We start from the raw sequence: 15,414 nt of genomic DNA, 5'->3' as shown, positions 1-15,414 counted from the left end.
GAGGAAAAAGGGGCTAACGTTACAAATTCAAGCGTTTCAGTGGATTTGCATTTAATAGTGAAGTCCATCAAAACGCAATAACGAGAGGCAAAACTGAAAAATGAGGTAGAACTAAGACGTGACAGTGACACCGCTCTGTCACACAAGTTAAATGAAGTTTGTGTCTCTTAAAAAAGGAATTAGGGCATCACCTGCTTTATCGACTTAAATCTGCAACTTTCAATTCTAACACTTGTGAAACGTGTGAACAAAATTCAGTATGAAAAATATATGTTAAAGACGACTTTACATATAAAATAAACATGTTGTGATATTGTATTGTATTGTTAGATATTAGAATATGTTAGAATATGACATTTATTATGCAGCCAAAAGAAAATGTCTAATATGAGAAAAAGTATGAAAAAGAACAAACTCAGATTGTACCTTTCTGTTTCTTGGAAAATACACTGCACTAATAATAGAGGTGTAGAAAAACCCTGGAGTTGTACAAAAGTACACAAAGAGGTAAACAGGTAAACTAAATAGAAAAAACTGAGAGAGCAGGTAAATGAGACGTGTTGTATAAACTGTCATGAGTACATTTATTGTATGACAATTATGCAGCACCTCCAGTACAGAAATTGTAATACATGCGTCACACATTTGGATCTTGGTGTGTGCAAAGTAAAAGCTATGCACAAAGATTTCTTTATATATTGATCCATACATTCATCCTGTGGCTATGGAAACATTTCCCTGAATTAAACACACATAAGTACATATTTATTATAATTTAATGAACAGGTTAAACGTCATTATCTCAATCTAGTGTTCAGTAAACGTTTACTTTGAGGCAGTGGTTAATATTTTGGAGTACAAATGATGAAGACTGAAAGGCCTGGCACTACTACTTTATCTTTTTTACTTCTTTAAAGACAAAAACCTTTGGATTTCTGACAACTGCAAAACACCATGATGTTGGTTTGATGGGCATTCGAGGATATAATAACCCTGAAATATGATGACAGTTCCTTAAATAAAAAATAAACTAAAGTTAATATTTGTCTTTAAGCAACTTCTCATGCACACCTTTCAATTTTTTATACTTTTGGAAAGTTACTTGGCTTCAATTTCTTACAAGTTTATAGGACTTGAACATATAGAGATACCCCAAGTATTTTTTAAACATGGAGATATAGATGAATTATAGATAACCACCCAGTTAGGTTATCCAAAGCATCACAGGTGTCTCCTGTCAAATGTAAAGGTTTATGTGTCTTTCTGAAAGTTTGAGTGCATACTGAACATGTTTTTTCCCACCCCTGTAAATTTCCTGCTCTCTTATTTCCCTGCACTTTTCCCCAGAGTGGCGATGTCTTTATTCTCCAGGATCTCCGTCTTCTGCTCAGGTTGAAGCACAGTGTTTGACACCATTGCTTGGGCCACCTCTTGGATTGGCACAGCCATGGATCTAAATCCAACAGCAGACACGGTGCTAAAGAACTTCCTCGCCATCCACTCAGCGGGACGACTCTCCTGCCTATCCACCAACAAAACCCTGTGGAGAAAAAGTACAAAAGGTAAGACTGAGAGATTGTATCTGGTTAGATCACACTGACTGATGAAATGCCACTTCAACTTCAGAAGAATGAATTTACAAGAGTTTAATTACAGAAAAGTCACACTGTGTCATGTTCGTTGTGAATTTCCCTAAGTTGTTGCCACATTAGCAGAAGTCACACATGACTCTTCTTTTAGAGAATGATCATCCCAGATTTTACTTTTTTATTGCTCTAATCAACTCTATGCAGCCACAGCCCTATATATTTTCTAGGTAGGTGTTCCTCATCCCTTCAATTCATGTAATTTGCAGCAGCCTATTTACTAGGTACACCTCACTGATACCTGGTTGTATCCGCTTTGGCCTTTAGACCTTTAGTTATTATTTTTTAATACAAGGCAGGAAGGGTCCATGATTTCATCTTGTTTATACGGTGAAAAATGTCACAGTAGAAATAAAGACTCATTTTTCCTATCTTCCATTATCCAGCTTTGGTGAGCTTGTGTGAACTAAGGCCTCAGTTTCTGAAATACTTAGACGAGTTTGTACAAACAGCCATGTTCATACTCAATTCACATTTCGTCCTCATTCTGATGCTCAGTTGAGCAGTTAAATGTACCTAATAAAGTGGCTAGTGAGTGTATATTTACAGGCTCTGTAACGGCCAGTACAATCTAGTTTCTAAGAAAGAGGGTTTGTTTTGTGATAACTCGTGTAATTTTGGGGGGCTATGTGCTATTTTCAAATAAATTTATGGTTTAAAAACACTCAATCCTGCTCCTGTTTACTTTTTTTACACAGCGCCTTGGCTCTTTTTGAAAAGAGGCTCTAAGTGAGATCACTCACCCTGGTCTGTAAATGGCGAATCTGTCAAAACCAAGGGCCTCGATGTCTGCCTCTACTTGTCCCTGGAAGAACAGTCATTAATTTTAGGACTCCAAGAAAGTTTAGCTGAGGAAATTTCAGGATGTTAAGTCAAAAACATACTTTGACTTTGAGGTAAAGGAAGCCGCTTTTTTTATTTGCTCCCCTGGAAGACTCCAGGTGGAACTGTGTGCAGCCTCCAGCTTTGGCGAGCTCAGCTGATTTTAGAACATAGTCATGATCAACTCTGATGAATCCTTCCTGAAACAGAAGAATGCACTTAATGAAATAGGACCCAAAAAAAGACCAACATTTTTACATTTCAATTTTGGTGATTGTCACTGATGTATATCGTTTCCATATGTATAATATGGGTAAATATTTTTCATTAGGAGCTCTGAAATAAGTCATTGTAGCCAAATTATACCTCCATGATTTAGAAGTGCTCTGAGAGACATGATATGTAATAACATTGCTGCTTCTAAATTACCTCAAAGCAATGTTTTATAACTTAGTGGCATAACAGATATTACAAAATAAGCCAGTGTCTATAAAAATAGCCCATGAGCCTTGTCAATTTATTAGCTGTGTTAATGGAAATGTTAGCCAAATTAATGTGGGTGAAACAGCTCAGTTATTGTTACTGCTGAGTCATAGTTACTGTTAACAAACTAAGGTTTGGCTATGGCCGACAGCCACAGTGAAACAGTAAAATCTTATCATTTGGTTGTCAAGTTCCCGTGCTGGATTGAGACCACTCACAGCTCCTGCTTTAGCTCTGGTTGTTCCCAGGCAGCAGTATCCAACATCATGGCCCTGGAAGGCAGCAGCATAATCATCAAGCTTCTCAAAGTCGACCACCTCTTGGACCTGGGGCCACAGAAAACAGTGCTTAAGAAAAAAATTTTTTACTGGCCTTATTATTACAAGTTTGGTCAACTGATCAGCCCACTAACCAGGTTTTCATAAGTTTTGCCCTCAAAGGTGAGCTGCCTCCTTCCAATAAGAGTAATCTTAGAGAAAATATTACGCTCCAGCAGCTCTTGAAGCAACACCTTGCCAGTTTCCCCTGAAGCGCCTAGGATGAAACAGCTTTTGTTCTGCTGCCTGAAGTTTTCTTCTAGGGTCTTGATGTCCTCAGCCATACTGTTAACAACAGACAGCCCTGTCATGTAAATATCACGCGTTTAATGCACATGTAAATCTGAACAGTACCGTTTAGCACCTCGGTGGGCAGCTATAATCGAGGGTGAAACAAAGTATTAAATACTGGTTAATAGTGACTACCAGTTATGATTATTTGCGATAAATTTACGGAATTCAGAAATCGGTGTTAAGGGGACTACGACTACCAAGAGGAAAGATCACATTAAATTCATGTACTCGTGAATGGAGGTTGGCTTGACCGATCTGACAGTGGCATATTTAGCATGTATGTAACTAAATACAGCTCGGTGTCGAGTATAAATTCGGTAACGTTAACAAAGACGAGCGCGTGTCATTACCTCGTGTATTTAACCGTTTCGGAATCTTCGAAATAATTTAAGGTCGCTGCGATGAAAACAACCAGGACAGTGAAAAATCCTAATGTCTTCCCCAGGGTGGTGCACAGCCGTTTAATAACAGGCATCGCTGATAGCAACGATTAAAGTGCTGCAACACTTCCTGGTTGCTTCATATTTACACAAACGGCGCTGTCTTCCTGCTTCGTTGATAGGCCGAGGAAGAAATCTAAAATGACAGCGTGCCGCTGGCAGTTTAATACACGAAACCGACACACAGCAGACTGCGAACTTTATGTTTGTATTAAACTGCAGCATGATATATAAGCAAACCAAAGGGATGCTATAAACACGCCTCGCTCCGCTCCATATCAACGCAGACAACGCTTTACGGACAGCGCATGCGCTCTGGAGGTTTGAATCTGTAATGCATCCAGTTTTTAGTTTGTGCACAATTTTCCTCTCCTATACCACGAGGTTTTTGTTTTTGTTTTTGCGGCAAACGTGGCTCAGTGTAAGTGTGTCTTTGCTTTGCCCCGCACAGTAAAGCGGTTTATGCTGGCAAAACCAGAGGTGTAGGCTACTGTTTAAGGGTGTGGAAATCAACGTCTTCAAGCTCTTGGTAAACTAATGTTAATTAGCTGATGCTGATGTTAATCGCATCAGCATCATATTTTTGCTTTGTAACACAGGGAAGTATCCTGCTGAAAGAGGCCACAGCCAGGGGCAGGGAATAGGATGCAATGCTTAGGTAGGTGCAACATGTAAAAGTACAAGCACATGGATGGCAGTACACAAGGTATCCCAGCAGAATATTACCCAAAGCAACACACTGTCTCTGCCAACAAGGACTGGTCTGCGGCTAGTTAGTTAGCTACATTTATTTGATAAGGACAGGACAGGACATAAGACAATGTTACATGATAAAACAATGCAGCCGTTGTTTTGTACAAAGGTCTTCTAGCTAAAGGCTAGAAAACGCAGTCCGTGGTTGGACTTTAAAAAAAAAAAAAAAAATACAGCAGAAATAAAACTAATCCGTCCACAAATACACACACACACACACACACACACACACACACACACTCACTCAGAGTTACTTTAACTAATAACAGGAGATGCATGGCCATGTCGTGTTATCCAACCACAGCAAAGCAGGCTGGTTTACATCCGTATCCAGAGATTTGTTTTTGTTTCAGCCATTGTTTCACCTGGGAATTAAAAACCCTAGAATCTGTTAACATTTTTATTGCAGATGGTAAACTGTTCCCATAATCTGAGGACCTTTGAGTGAGAACCAGGATTGAGCAAATTATGTTTTCTATTTTGGTAGTTTGCGGTCTCTATGAGCTACTCTTCTTGTTACTGCTGGCTTTTAGCATCATACTGCTCACTAACTCTGGGACAAGACCATTGATGCATTTAAAAGTTAGTTTAAAAAAGAGAAGTCCCAAAATTGTATCAAAGCTTAAGAGAATGTTTTTCTCCAGTATTTTACAGTGGTGTCACTTTGTAATTGCTTAGTCAGAGCAGCTCATGCTGTTGAAAAACATAAAAAGTTACATAGAAAATATGCTTACACGACCTCATGTCATGCCAATGCTTTAGAGGAAAATTAGGTTAAAATAAACCTTAAGGCAGAAGAAGAAAGGTCAGGAAGAAGACACGCAGTAAATGGCCTTCGGGTAGATTTGAACCTAAGTCTCTGCATTAGCTTTGCGGCATGTGGGTCACCTGCTCAACCCTGTAGAGCTAAACCTGCTTTCCACTATGTGTATTCTTACAGTGGTTAAAGCTATTCACACAACAGGTGCTGTGTATGGGGAGAAAAGATGATGAATAGCTTTTAAAATTGTTATTGAAATAGAATAAACCAGGTCTCTTCTCCCAAAAGTTGAAGTTGTAGGAAAAGCAACACTTTAGTCTGCTGGTGAAGAAATCCAGCGTGGATCTAGAGTTGGACCAAACCTTAAAAAATGTCTTTGCCTTTTGTCAGATCTTCAGGGGGTTTCATTAGTCAAAACCTCCACACAAAGAAAGCAAGTCCAGTCACATGCAATGAATTCATCAACACCCCATGTTTTTAACACCCCTGCCACTTTGAACACAAGGCATCGACCCAATCTAATAGAATATGATGGAGCCAGGGATGATCCTTTAAAGATGTCAGCAGTAAGAGACAGAAAGAAAATAGGCTGAGGTTGAGAGAAGAGGCCTTAAACTGGCACTCTGCTGAAATGAAATGTCGCCTCTTTGTTCCTTAGCCACGGGTGCTAATTGGAGCTAGCGGCAGGGAAGAAAGCTGCCGCTGGGCTCCTGTCTGTCGCACCTGTTGAGTCATTGTCTCTCACATTGATCAGACAGGAAGTTGGAGTAAGAAGGCTTATGCCTCAGTGGGTGCGTGGCAGAAACGTGGTTCAATTTCCTTTTAGAACTCCGCCGTTGGAGGTGAAAATACCAATGGTGGTCAGTGGTCAATTGCATTTGACCATTGATTAGTCTCTAAAAGGACATATGGATCATAAAGAGTTGGTTTTCCGTCAGTCGTTCCTTTTACTTTACACTTCAGTTATAGCATTTACCCAACATTGCATAACAGGTGTGTTATGCAATGTTAACAAAAACATTTTCATGCAACACTAACTTTGACAATAGTTGGTGGGTAAGCATCATGCTTTATTATACCCTATGTTATATAATGGTCCCAGCTATTGATGTCAGTATTTAAATTAATACCCAAATTCTCACATTTTTATTTTGACTTTAGATGAAGGTGAAAAATTTGGTTGACCAGAAATATTTAAAAGCTTTTTGGCTCATGCAGTTAAGAAGTTACTGTTTTCACCTCATATACATTTTATTTGTGTTCAGAATTAGATATAATATAACTGTTTGAGACTGCAGGTGTCAGTCATCTGCAGTCTCAAACAGTTTTCCATGTTTACATCAAACTGAACTTGGCTGAAGTCTGCCAACACTTCAGCTTCAGAGTACAATTTAAACATCTTGACAACTGTTTAAAAGTTTCATTTTAAAGTGTTAACTGCTGATATATGATTGAATCCCTGGACACCAAACTAAGATGAACATATCTAATTATAGATAAGATTTTGTGTTTGTGTGTATGTTCTGAAATGTATATTTCTTTGAAGCAAATAAAACGACTGATACGACCAATTAAGACAAATAAAAAGCGCATACATGCATGCCTGTATATACACATCACATACAGACACACACACACACACACACACACACACACACACACACACACACACACACACACAATCTGTACGCCAACACAGCTTAAGGCTTAAGGCCCCAGTTCCACAGACTCTGGAGTGTGATGCTAATGATGGTAATTAATGGAGCCTGACAGCACAATCTGCTGCCCATTGTCTCCCAATAAACAGCTTTACAGTCCACATGAGCCTCAGAGGGAAAGGGAGTTTTAAGCTGAGAGCTGAGACAGTGAGAGCAGGAGGCAGCCAGAGTGGAGGGTCAGACCTCAGGGGACAACGCTCAAACTGAAGTGGGGGATTAGCTCAATTAGAAAGGCACTGTCTAATCAAGATGGAGGGTTCAGTGATATCGATGGTGCATCTGTGAGGGAGAGATGTGAGCAAAGCTCCATCATTAAAGCCGACTGTTGCCATCAGATGTTGCAGAGTCTACTAATGTGAACAATAGTTAAAAAATGTGTCTTTTGTCTTTTTGCTGACCTTAGTTCATTTTTCCATACATTTCAATGGGAAATCATCTCTATTGTGTTCTGTGGTCCAAATGATAATATATCCATGAATATTTTAGGGTGCCTAAAGTGAACTTATTACTGGGCAATGTCATTAGTTTAAAAAATCGTTTGGATTTTTTTCTCTCCCCACTTGATTCATTGATTTTATTTATTGACAGTGTTTTGTCACTACATGTTTTGCACTTTTGGCATGTTAAAGACATACATATACATAGACATATACATAGACATATACAGGACATATAAACTTGCACTTTTTATAAAAAAAATACATGTAGTAAAGAGAACTTTTTAAGTTATTCTACGCAATGCAAAAAAGTTTTCCCCTTGAAGTTCCATCTAAGCAAGAAAAGCATGTGTTATCTGAACTAAAATCCCTGTAAATAAGTAGCGAAGGTTTTAATTCAATATGAATCTATTTTTTTATCTGTCTTTGCCTGTCTGTGCCTAAACAGCTTTTTGTTTAAAATCTAACAAAAATAAAGTCACATAAAAACAGCCAGCCTATGTTTTACAAATTTTCCATGGAGTCTATGGAAATTTAAAAAAGAGAAGGTTTGACTTTAAAGGCTTTTAAAGGCTCATCTCATCAGTTTTAAGTTTAAGAAAAATGGCATGGTAAGATAAAGGCCCAGTCTTCCTAAGGCTCAGCTTTGTTGCAGGCTCAGACTTTTGCAATATGTTTGAGCCAAATCAAGGTATCAGCTGGACTCAGAGGAGCTTTCCTGCTCAAAGAGCCACAGCTAAGCAGCAATGACACCTGCTTTTTCCTTCTTTACTGAACAATGAGCTCATTACAAGAGCAAACAGATTGTCAGTGTTTTTCAATAGATGATCCTGAGGAGTCTGGGGGACCTAGCAGCTCCCAGCAGGTAGAGTTAAGACTACCCATGCACATCTGGCTGACCTGCTGGTTTCTGCTGTCTTAAAACTGCACAAACATCTTTGTGCACTTAAATAAGACACATTGCAAACTCTATTATCTTCTCTGAAAACAAACTTCACAGTATGAAATCTAGGTCTAAACAACAAGCTGTGACATAAAGAACATGATTTGTCTTGACCTTTGAACATCAAAGTGTCTCACTTTGCTTGAAGCACGAGGCCATGTTTCCAAGTCTGCCAGTACTGAAACTGAAAGTTCACAGCAAAGTTATGAGGTAATTGCCAAAAGGCTCTGAGCGTTTGGCTAATTAACCTGAGAGTTTTTGCATCTGCCTGTCTGTCAGGGTTTTCTGGAAAGAAATGCTCAGTAGTGGACATGTGTGTAGCAAAAACAGAACCATGAGCAGCAATTGCATCCATTTTACAATGTTTTTAGCCTTCAAAGGTATTAAACTGAGCTAAGATAAAGTGTACTTCTAGAAATGTTATTTCATTGGGGTATTGAATTAAATGTCATGAATGGTGAACTTTTTGTGAACCATAAAGCATTACAGTGATTACTGTGTATTACCTTGTAAATAACAATACAGTTGAAACAATATATTATATATAGTAAGCATAAATTTTGAAAATAATTAATAATTACATTTTTCAAATAATTAACAAGTGGTGCTATTGCCATTTGCTGGGATTGAGACATCATAAAGAGACAAAAAGGAATCATAAAAGTTGATTGGAGACAAATTTCCATGGTGCAGAAAGACAGTCCTATGATTTTTTTTTAAGACATCATTTTCGATACTTTAAAGAGCAAGGCTGATACCAAATGCACTTTTTTTAAATTTCACATTTTATTTTATTTTCAGATTAGTTATCTGAAAAATATTATTTATTATTTATTTAAGATTTTTTTTGTCAGTAATCTGCTGATATGCTGTATTGTGCCTTTTGGTCAACATTTCCATTCCCATTTACTAAAAGTTGTTTCCTTACCAAATGCTTTCTGCTGCCTTTGTCTGAATAGATGTGTATTGGCCTATGAGCCCATTTCACGAGCCTGGCTTTGTTAAAGTCAGACAGCTAACTTGAAGGGCCTTCCTTTTCCCTTGTTCCGCCTACATTAGCTAGGGTTTACTAACCTTTTTCCAATATTTAATGCATTCCAAATGTATAAGTTGAGATGTGGATTTGTGTGAGTGTCTAACCTCCGGAACTCACTGAAATAGCAAATTTTGTAATTGGCTGTCACTGACATTTTCTTGCTTATTTTTTTTCTCTATATTAGTTAACATGAAAAAGACAGATGATCATAGGATGGGATTTTTCCCAGGAGAAAATTAAACTTGAAACTGTTAAATCTATATGGTCTTGTATGTAGTAATAATAGCATAATACACCAAAGCCTCTTAGAGGATATCTGTGTTTGGCTTTGAGTTTTCACTATCAGATCTATTTGCTGTCTTAAATCTCCCTTTTGTGGCAGGACGGATGAAGCCTAATGACTCCTTTGAACTGCCGACATCCCCGGCAGATTGGATTCGGGAATGTCAGCCAACTAACCTTTAGTCTCTTTCCCACATGAAGCAACAGTGAAGGGCACGTAATACCAATCTTTCGATTCATGTCCCTCTCCTGTATTCATAATCAGGTAATTATTTTGTATATCACATACACATACATGAGGCTTTTATGGTAATAGGCCTATTGAGCTAGCCTACTGCATTTTTAATGTTTTGTACAAATTACAACTTTATCTTTGGAAGGGAAAATGCAAAGTCGCCAAATAGTTGCAGGTGATGTGATTTTCAACTTCCTTTGAATCTTGTAGGATTGTATTTGCTTAAAATACATGATCACTTATATAAAACATGTTATCTTGACATAGTCATGCTTTTAAAAGTAACGCCATGAATAAAATTCAACAGTGTATTTGCACACTGTCATACATGCAAATATCCATTTATCCCCAAAATTCTACTTGTCCAATTCAGGGTCGAAATCAGTTGAAAAAATTGGGGAAAAACTATTTAAAACTATGTGTAATGGGTTGTTCCTATACATTTATATACATTTATATACATAGACTATATACATATATATTTCTTTACATATAAGTACTGTATTTTAAATGAAGGGTCTGGTCATGTAGTAAGATGATAGAAATCTCTAGGTTAGACAAAACTTAGTTGGAAATAAAAAGAGTAAAAGTTACAAATATGATCCAGATTCTGTGCATGCATCATGTTCCCTGTTTCAGCTTTAACCTACTGCAGTTACAGTAGTGTCTGTCTGTGAAGGTTCTCAGTCATCCAGGTCATCGTAGTCAAAGGAGTTTGCAAAGAAAAGCGTCTGGACTTCTTTGAGTCAAAGAAGTCCAGACGCTTTTCTTTGCAAACTCCTTTGATTACAGTAGTGTCCATAAACTGTATGATTGCTGGTTTTTTCAGGTGCACTCACTTCAGAGTTGTCTTCAACTAAAGTGACTCAAATAAACTTCCATATACTCTGTTTTTACTGGTAGGATATGCTGGCATAGTGTGAAAGGAAGGCAAAAAGTGAAGAAGAAGAAGCATTGTCAAACTCATGCTTCACCACGGACACTCATAGGATCTTTCTCTGTGCGCCCCTCTGTTTCTCAATCTTAGCGTCTTATAAAACTGCCTGAGTTTCTCCTTTGGATGGGCCATGCTGTCTTGTGGTGATTTAAAGGGAAGAAGGGAGATCATGCTGGATCATGGCAGACCCACCACAGCACAGAGACCTCCCTGCCGATGAGCAAACACCACGACAAATGGCAGAGCTAGCTGGACAATCACTTGCTGAATGGAAGCTAATTAGCTGGAGTCTAATGCCAGTTTACTAACACCTGTATTAGTGTGCTCGCTCGGCAGGGAGTAAGGGCTGGCCAACAAGTGCTAATCCCTCATAAGCCCAAAGTACTCCTCCCAAACAGTGGCATTAACATATACTTCTCAAGCCAGCTGTTGCTAACCTGAACCCAAAAGAGACAGCTTCAACAGTGATGTGTTGCTAAAGAGGAGGGGAAAGATCGGTAACGGGTTACCTATGCATTCCTGTAGAATCCCCCCCCCCCCGAAATGCTGTGGACCACAATTTATCCTCTTTCTTGTCATTTTCCCCATCTCTCAAGCGTACATTTTTTAGTTACTTGGAAACGCCATCATTTGCATGTGTCCATTTCAACCTCATTCCTTGGCTGTCTTGCACTCTCCCATCCTCTCCCACTGCATGGGTGGTGGGCTGATTACCCAGTAGCCATGTGTGTATCAAGGCAAGTGCGAAGCCAATGTGTGTGTAAGGGATTAGTGAGCTTTAGCATTAACATCATGACTGGACTGGCTACATTCCCTCGCTGCACTAATAATTTGAGGGGAGGAGAAAGCGGCTGGTCCATTAGCTCACTCTGTTTGCCCAAGAGTAGGCCGACTCTGATCCCCTAATTTCTCTCACCGATTCCAAGAGGATCTCTAGCTTTTGTGACAGAGGGATGCAAAGATAAAGGATGGGACTGAGGGGCACATTGATTCAGAGATCACCGTCCTTGGGACATTCTGTGCACTTACCAAACTAATCAGTGTGTGTAAACACAGCGAGACATGTTGAGAGTTGGCGGCTAAAAGGCTGGGGTCTCTGAGGTTGATTAGGAAGACCTGTTGATGGACCACACTCAGTGTTGGTGTGCTCTGATCTGCAGACATTATGCAGAAAATCTGTGAGCCCCTTTGGCTCATGTGTCACACTAGTTCTGACTGTGGGTGGCTCCAAGTTGGCTTGTTGTAGCCTCTGGTGCGCTTACAAAGTGTTAACAGATCAGGTATCTGATGCTTCTCCCAAAGTCCTTTTTAAAATGTAGCACAAATGCTATTCAGTTTATGAAAAAGCAGGGGTAAGATTATTGTGAGGAATCTGTTTTGGACCATACCATCATGTGCACCCCCTGACCTGTGTGTGCATGGGAAATCAGATATGTTTCCATGGAGTAATACTGAGACTGTGGAGTTTTTTTGTACAAATTGTCCAGTTTTTTTGTTGTAGAACTCTCCTTCATTGTAAAAAGGCATCTGTAAACCTGGTCTAACCTTGTGTGTCTCCCTCTGAGGTTAAAATCTAAAAAAAATTTCAGCTCTCATTTAAAATCCCATGTTTGACCATACACTAATAAAAGAATCCACATTACAAAAGACTTACAAAAGACAATTTCTGAATCATTATATTTCACAAAAATGCAAAAATAAAACACAATATTTATAACATGAAATTCTGGTAACACAGAAGGAAATTGTTGCTCAACTTTCATGTTGACTTGAGCAAATGGAAATATCAACATAGTATAATTTAAATAAAACAAAATTCTGGAGTTTTCAGATGTTACTTTTGATGGTACAAAAGGTTCGTGAAAATGTCTGGCTTTTAGCTTTAATAGTTTTTGAGATGTTCATGTTCAACAATTGCTTCGGATTTCAATGTGTGAAAAAATGACCTAAAGATGGGTCAGTGAGCCATTTAAAAAAACAAACAAACAAATCACAGCATTTATTATATATGTTCAAACTCGGGACCATAACATTTTTGTGCAAATTAAGAAGAAGAAAGAAGAAAATAGTCTAAAAGTTTGCTTATATCAGATGGAATGGAGTGTTGATTTTTACTTAATTGCTTAAAAATGTGAGTTTCCCAAGCAAACAGAGAGGCAATAGGAAATGACATCATAAAGCTGTTTACTACTGAATTTAGAGATCTTATTTTGAATGTCACAAGAAAAGGACATTATGCTAGTTTGTAAAATTTAGCATGGTATCCCAGCATGCAATGTCACACATCATAGTTGGTTCCTGCGACAAAGCTGTCCCTACACAAACACAGAAAATGTTCCAAATGCTGGGTGCAGATTTCTATCCATCATAATAGGTGATGAGCTTATTAAATGGCTGTTTAATAAGCAGAAACATTTTTGAATCTGTCCAGAATTTCCCACACACCTGGGTTACCTTTATATGGTTAGAAGTAATCTAAGAAAAACAGTAAAGTGAAGATTTTAGCTTTTGTAAGGAACACAGAAAATGAAGCAAACATCAAATCAGTTTTGACAAAGGGAGCTTGTATTAGAATATCCCATCAATCATCAGATCCTAAGCTGCATCCCAAGGGAATATTCTTCTGTTAGCACACTATGACTCAACATCATCTTCATTTTAAGTGGACATCAGTTCAGATGTCAGTATCAATTCCCCAAAGGCACAACCTCTACTAATACCCCTCACAGCCAATTAGGGGAAGTAATGGTAGCAAACCTTCAATGGGAAAGCACAGTAGCTGGTTGGACCTACACATGCTACCCTACTAGCCACTGTCAGTGGGGACAGGGGCTAATGGGCAATCACAGGGGGGCTTATGTTGCAAATCAGCACGGATCCACAGGACTCTACTGGGGATTCCTGTCCAGTGTTGCCTGATTCTGAAGCTTATGATCCAGTAATGGGTGCTTTGGTGGATATCTGAGGGATCCTAAGGGAATATGATGTCAAACTGGCTCAGGCGTCCTCAGGCTGAAAGGCTCTTTGATAGGCAAAGTAGTTGGGCAAAGAGAACATTGAGAAACAGGTCCCAGCTGATAGGATATGTCACTACTAACTTGTACCGAAGCAGATGACCCCTTGCTAACACAGCTCATAGAGACAACCCTTTCAGTCTTGTCAGTGATAATTTGTTAAATGTTTGTCAAACCTGGAGTTACCTGAATTAAAACTCTGATCTTGCTTTGCACGATATTTGGACAGATTTTAATTAGCTGAAACTAATATGTAGGGATGGGTATTGATAAGATTTTAACGATTCCGATTCCATTTTCGATTCTGTTTAACGATTCGATTCTTTATCGATTCTCTTATCGATTCTTATTTTTAAAAAGGAGAACACTAAGGTCGATTAGCTTAGAATTTTGTTTTATATCTTCTCTTTGAACAAGATAGAAATTTAGGAGTAACATGGCCTTATAAACCCAACAGTGAGATCTTAAGAGATCCAGCCTATGGCTCTTCAATGGGGTGTCACAGGGTCCCCGGGGAAAATTGTAAATGTAAAATAATAAAATAAATATTCTTCTGTAGCAATAACAAAGTATAACATAAATTATTCTGTAGCAATTACACAAGAATATTCAGTAATGTCCCTGCCTACAATTAAACACATTCACTTACCATCTGCTGTGGCAAATGGCTGCAAGGCTTTTACCACAAACTTAGTCACTGCTCGGTGACATTCGGGCCTGAAAAGAGACGCTACCGGTGGACTGCAGCGACAACTGCCAGCGAGCGCCAGCCAGACTCTGTCTGCCTCTCTCATCACGGTCACCTAAATGCACAGTAATGGCAGGTTTTGTAATAAAGCAGATCGCGCTAACATAATATGCACTGTTAGTTGATTATTTACCTGCCGCATTAACGGGAGAGGACGTGCAAACCGCTGCTGCTGGGTTGAGATTCACGAGTCCAGAGCGGAATTAAAAACACGACATTCATTTAAGTTCATCGCGTGTTTTGTGAGCAAATGCTTTTGCATATTCGTAGTGTTTCCTCCCTTAAATGAAATATCTACTTTGCAAGTATTGCAAGTTGCCCTGTTGTCATCCGTTCTGGTAAAGTATAACCAAACTTTTGAGCGTTTGAGCCGCTTAGGCGCCGTGTTTCCTGCCAGGTACGCTCCGACGCCCCATAACGTGGTGACGCTCATTCGGGCGACTGGAATCGATAAGGGAATCATTTGCAAAAATGGCAAACGATTCCAAGGAATTGAAACAGTGGGAACCGGTTCTCAACAAGAACCGGTTTTCGATACCCATCCCTACT

General features: G+C 38.9%; 1 protein-coding gene and 1 long non-coding RNA gene across 4 annotated transcripts; one reads left to right on the top strand and one right to left on the bottom strand.

Annotated features, from left to right (window-relative positions):
* Positions 1-558: 558 nt before the first annotated feature.
* Positions 559-4,297, bottom strand: htatip2 (HIV-1 Tat interactive protein 2). Of its 2 annotated transcripts, none has more exons than XM_031740982.2 (6): positions 3,913-4,297; positions 3,364-3,553; positions 3,170-3,277; positions 2,531-2,668; positions 2,390-2,451; positions 559-1,540 (listed from the first exon to the last, which is right to left on the bottom strand). In XM_031740982.2, exons 1-6 carry the CDS (start codon positions 4,035-4,037, stop codon positions 1,324-1,326), a joined length of 840 nt encoding a protein of 279 aa, XP_031596842.1. In that variant the 5' UTR covers positions 4,038-4,297; the 3' UTR covers positions 559-1,323. The 2 variants fall into 2 exon arrangements, with proteins under 2 accessions (XP_031596842.1, XP_031596843.1); XM_031740983.2 differs by having other exon boundaries at positions 3,364-3,572; positions 3,913-4,051.
* On the top strand, positions 1,491-12,735 carry LOC120434951. Of its 2 annotated transcripts, XR_005609445.1 has the most exons (4): positions 4,327-4,423; positions 4,576-4,660; positions 10,032-10,196; positions 11,070-12,735. It is a non-coding gene; the product is annotated as an uncharacterized LOC120434951 (long non-coding RNA). The 2 variants fall into 2 exon arrangements; XR_005609448.1 differs by lacking the exons at positions 4,327-4,423; positions 4,576-4,660 and adding an exon at positions 1,491-1,562.
* Positions 12,736-15,414: the final 2,679 nt, after the last annotated feature.

The sequence above is a fragment of the Oreochromis aureus genome, linkage group 1 (assembly GCF_013358895.1).
Source record: "Oreochromis aureus strain Israel breed Guangdong linkage group 1, ZZ_aureus, whole genome shotgun sequence".
Lineage (NCBI taxonomy): Eukaryota > Metazoa > Chordata > Actinopteri > Cichliformes > Cichlidae > Oreochromis > Oreochromis aureus.
The sequence above is the reverse complement of the archived record's forward strand: the minus strand, read 5'-3'. Positions and strand labels throughout refer to the sequence as shown.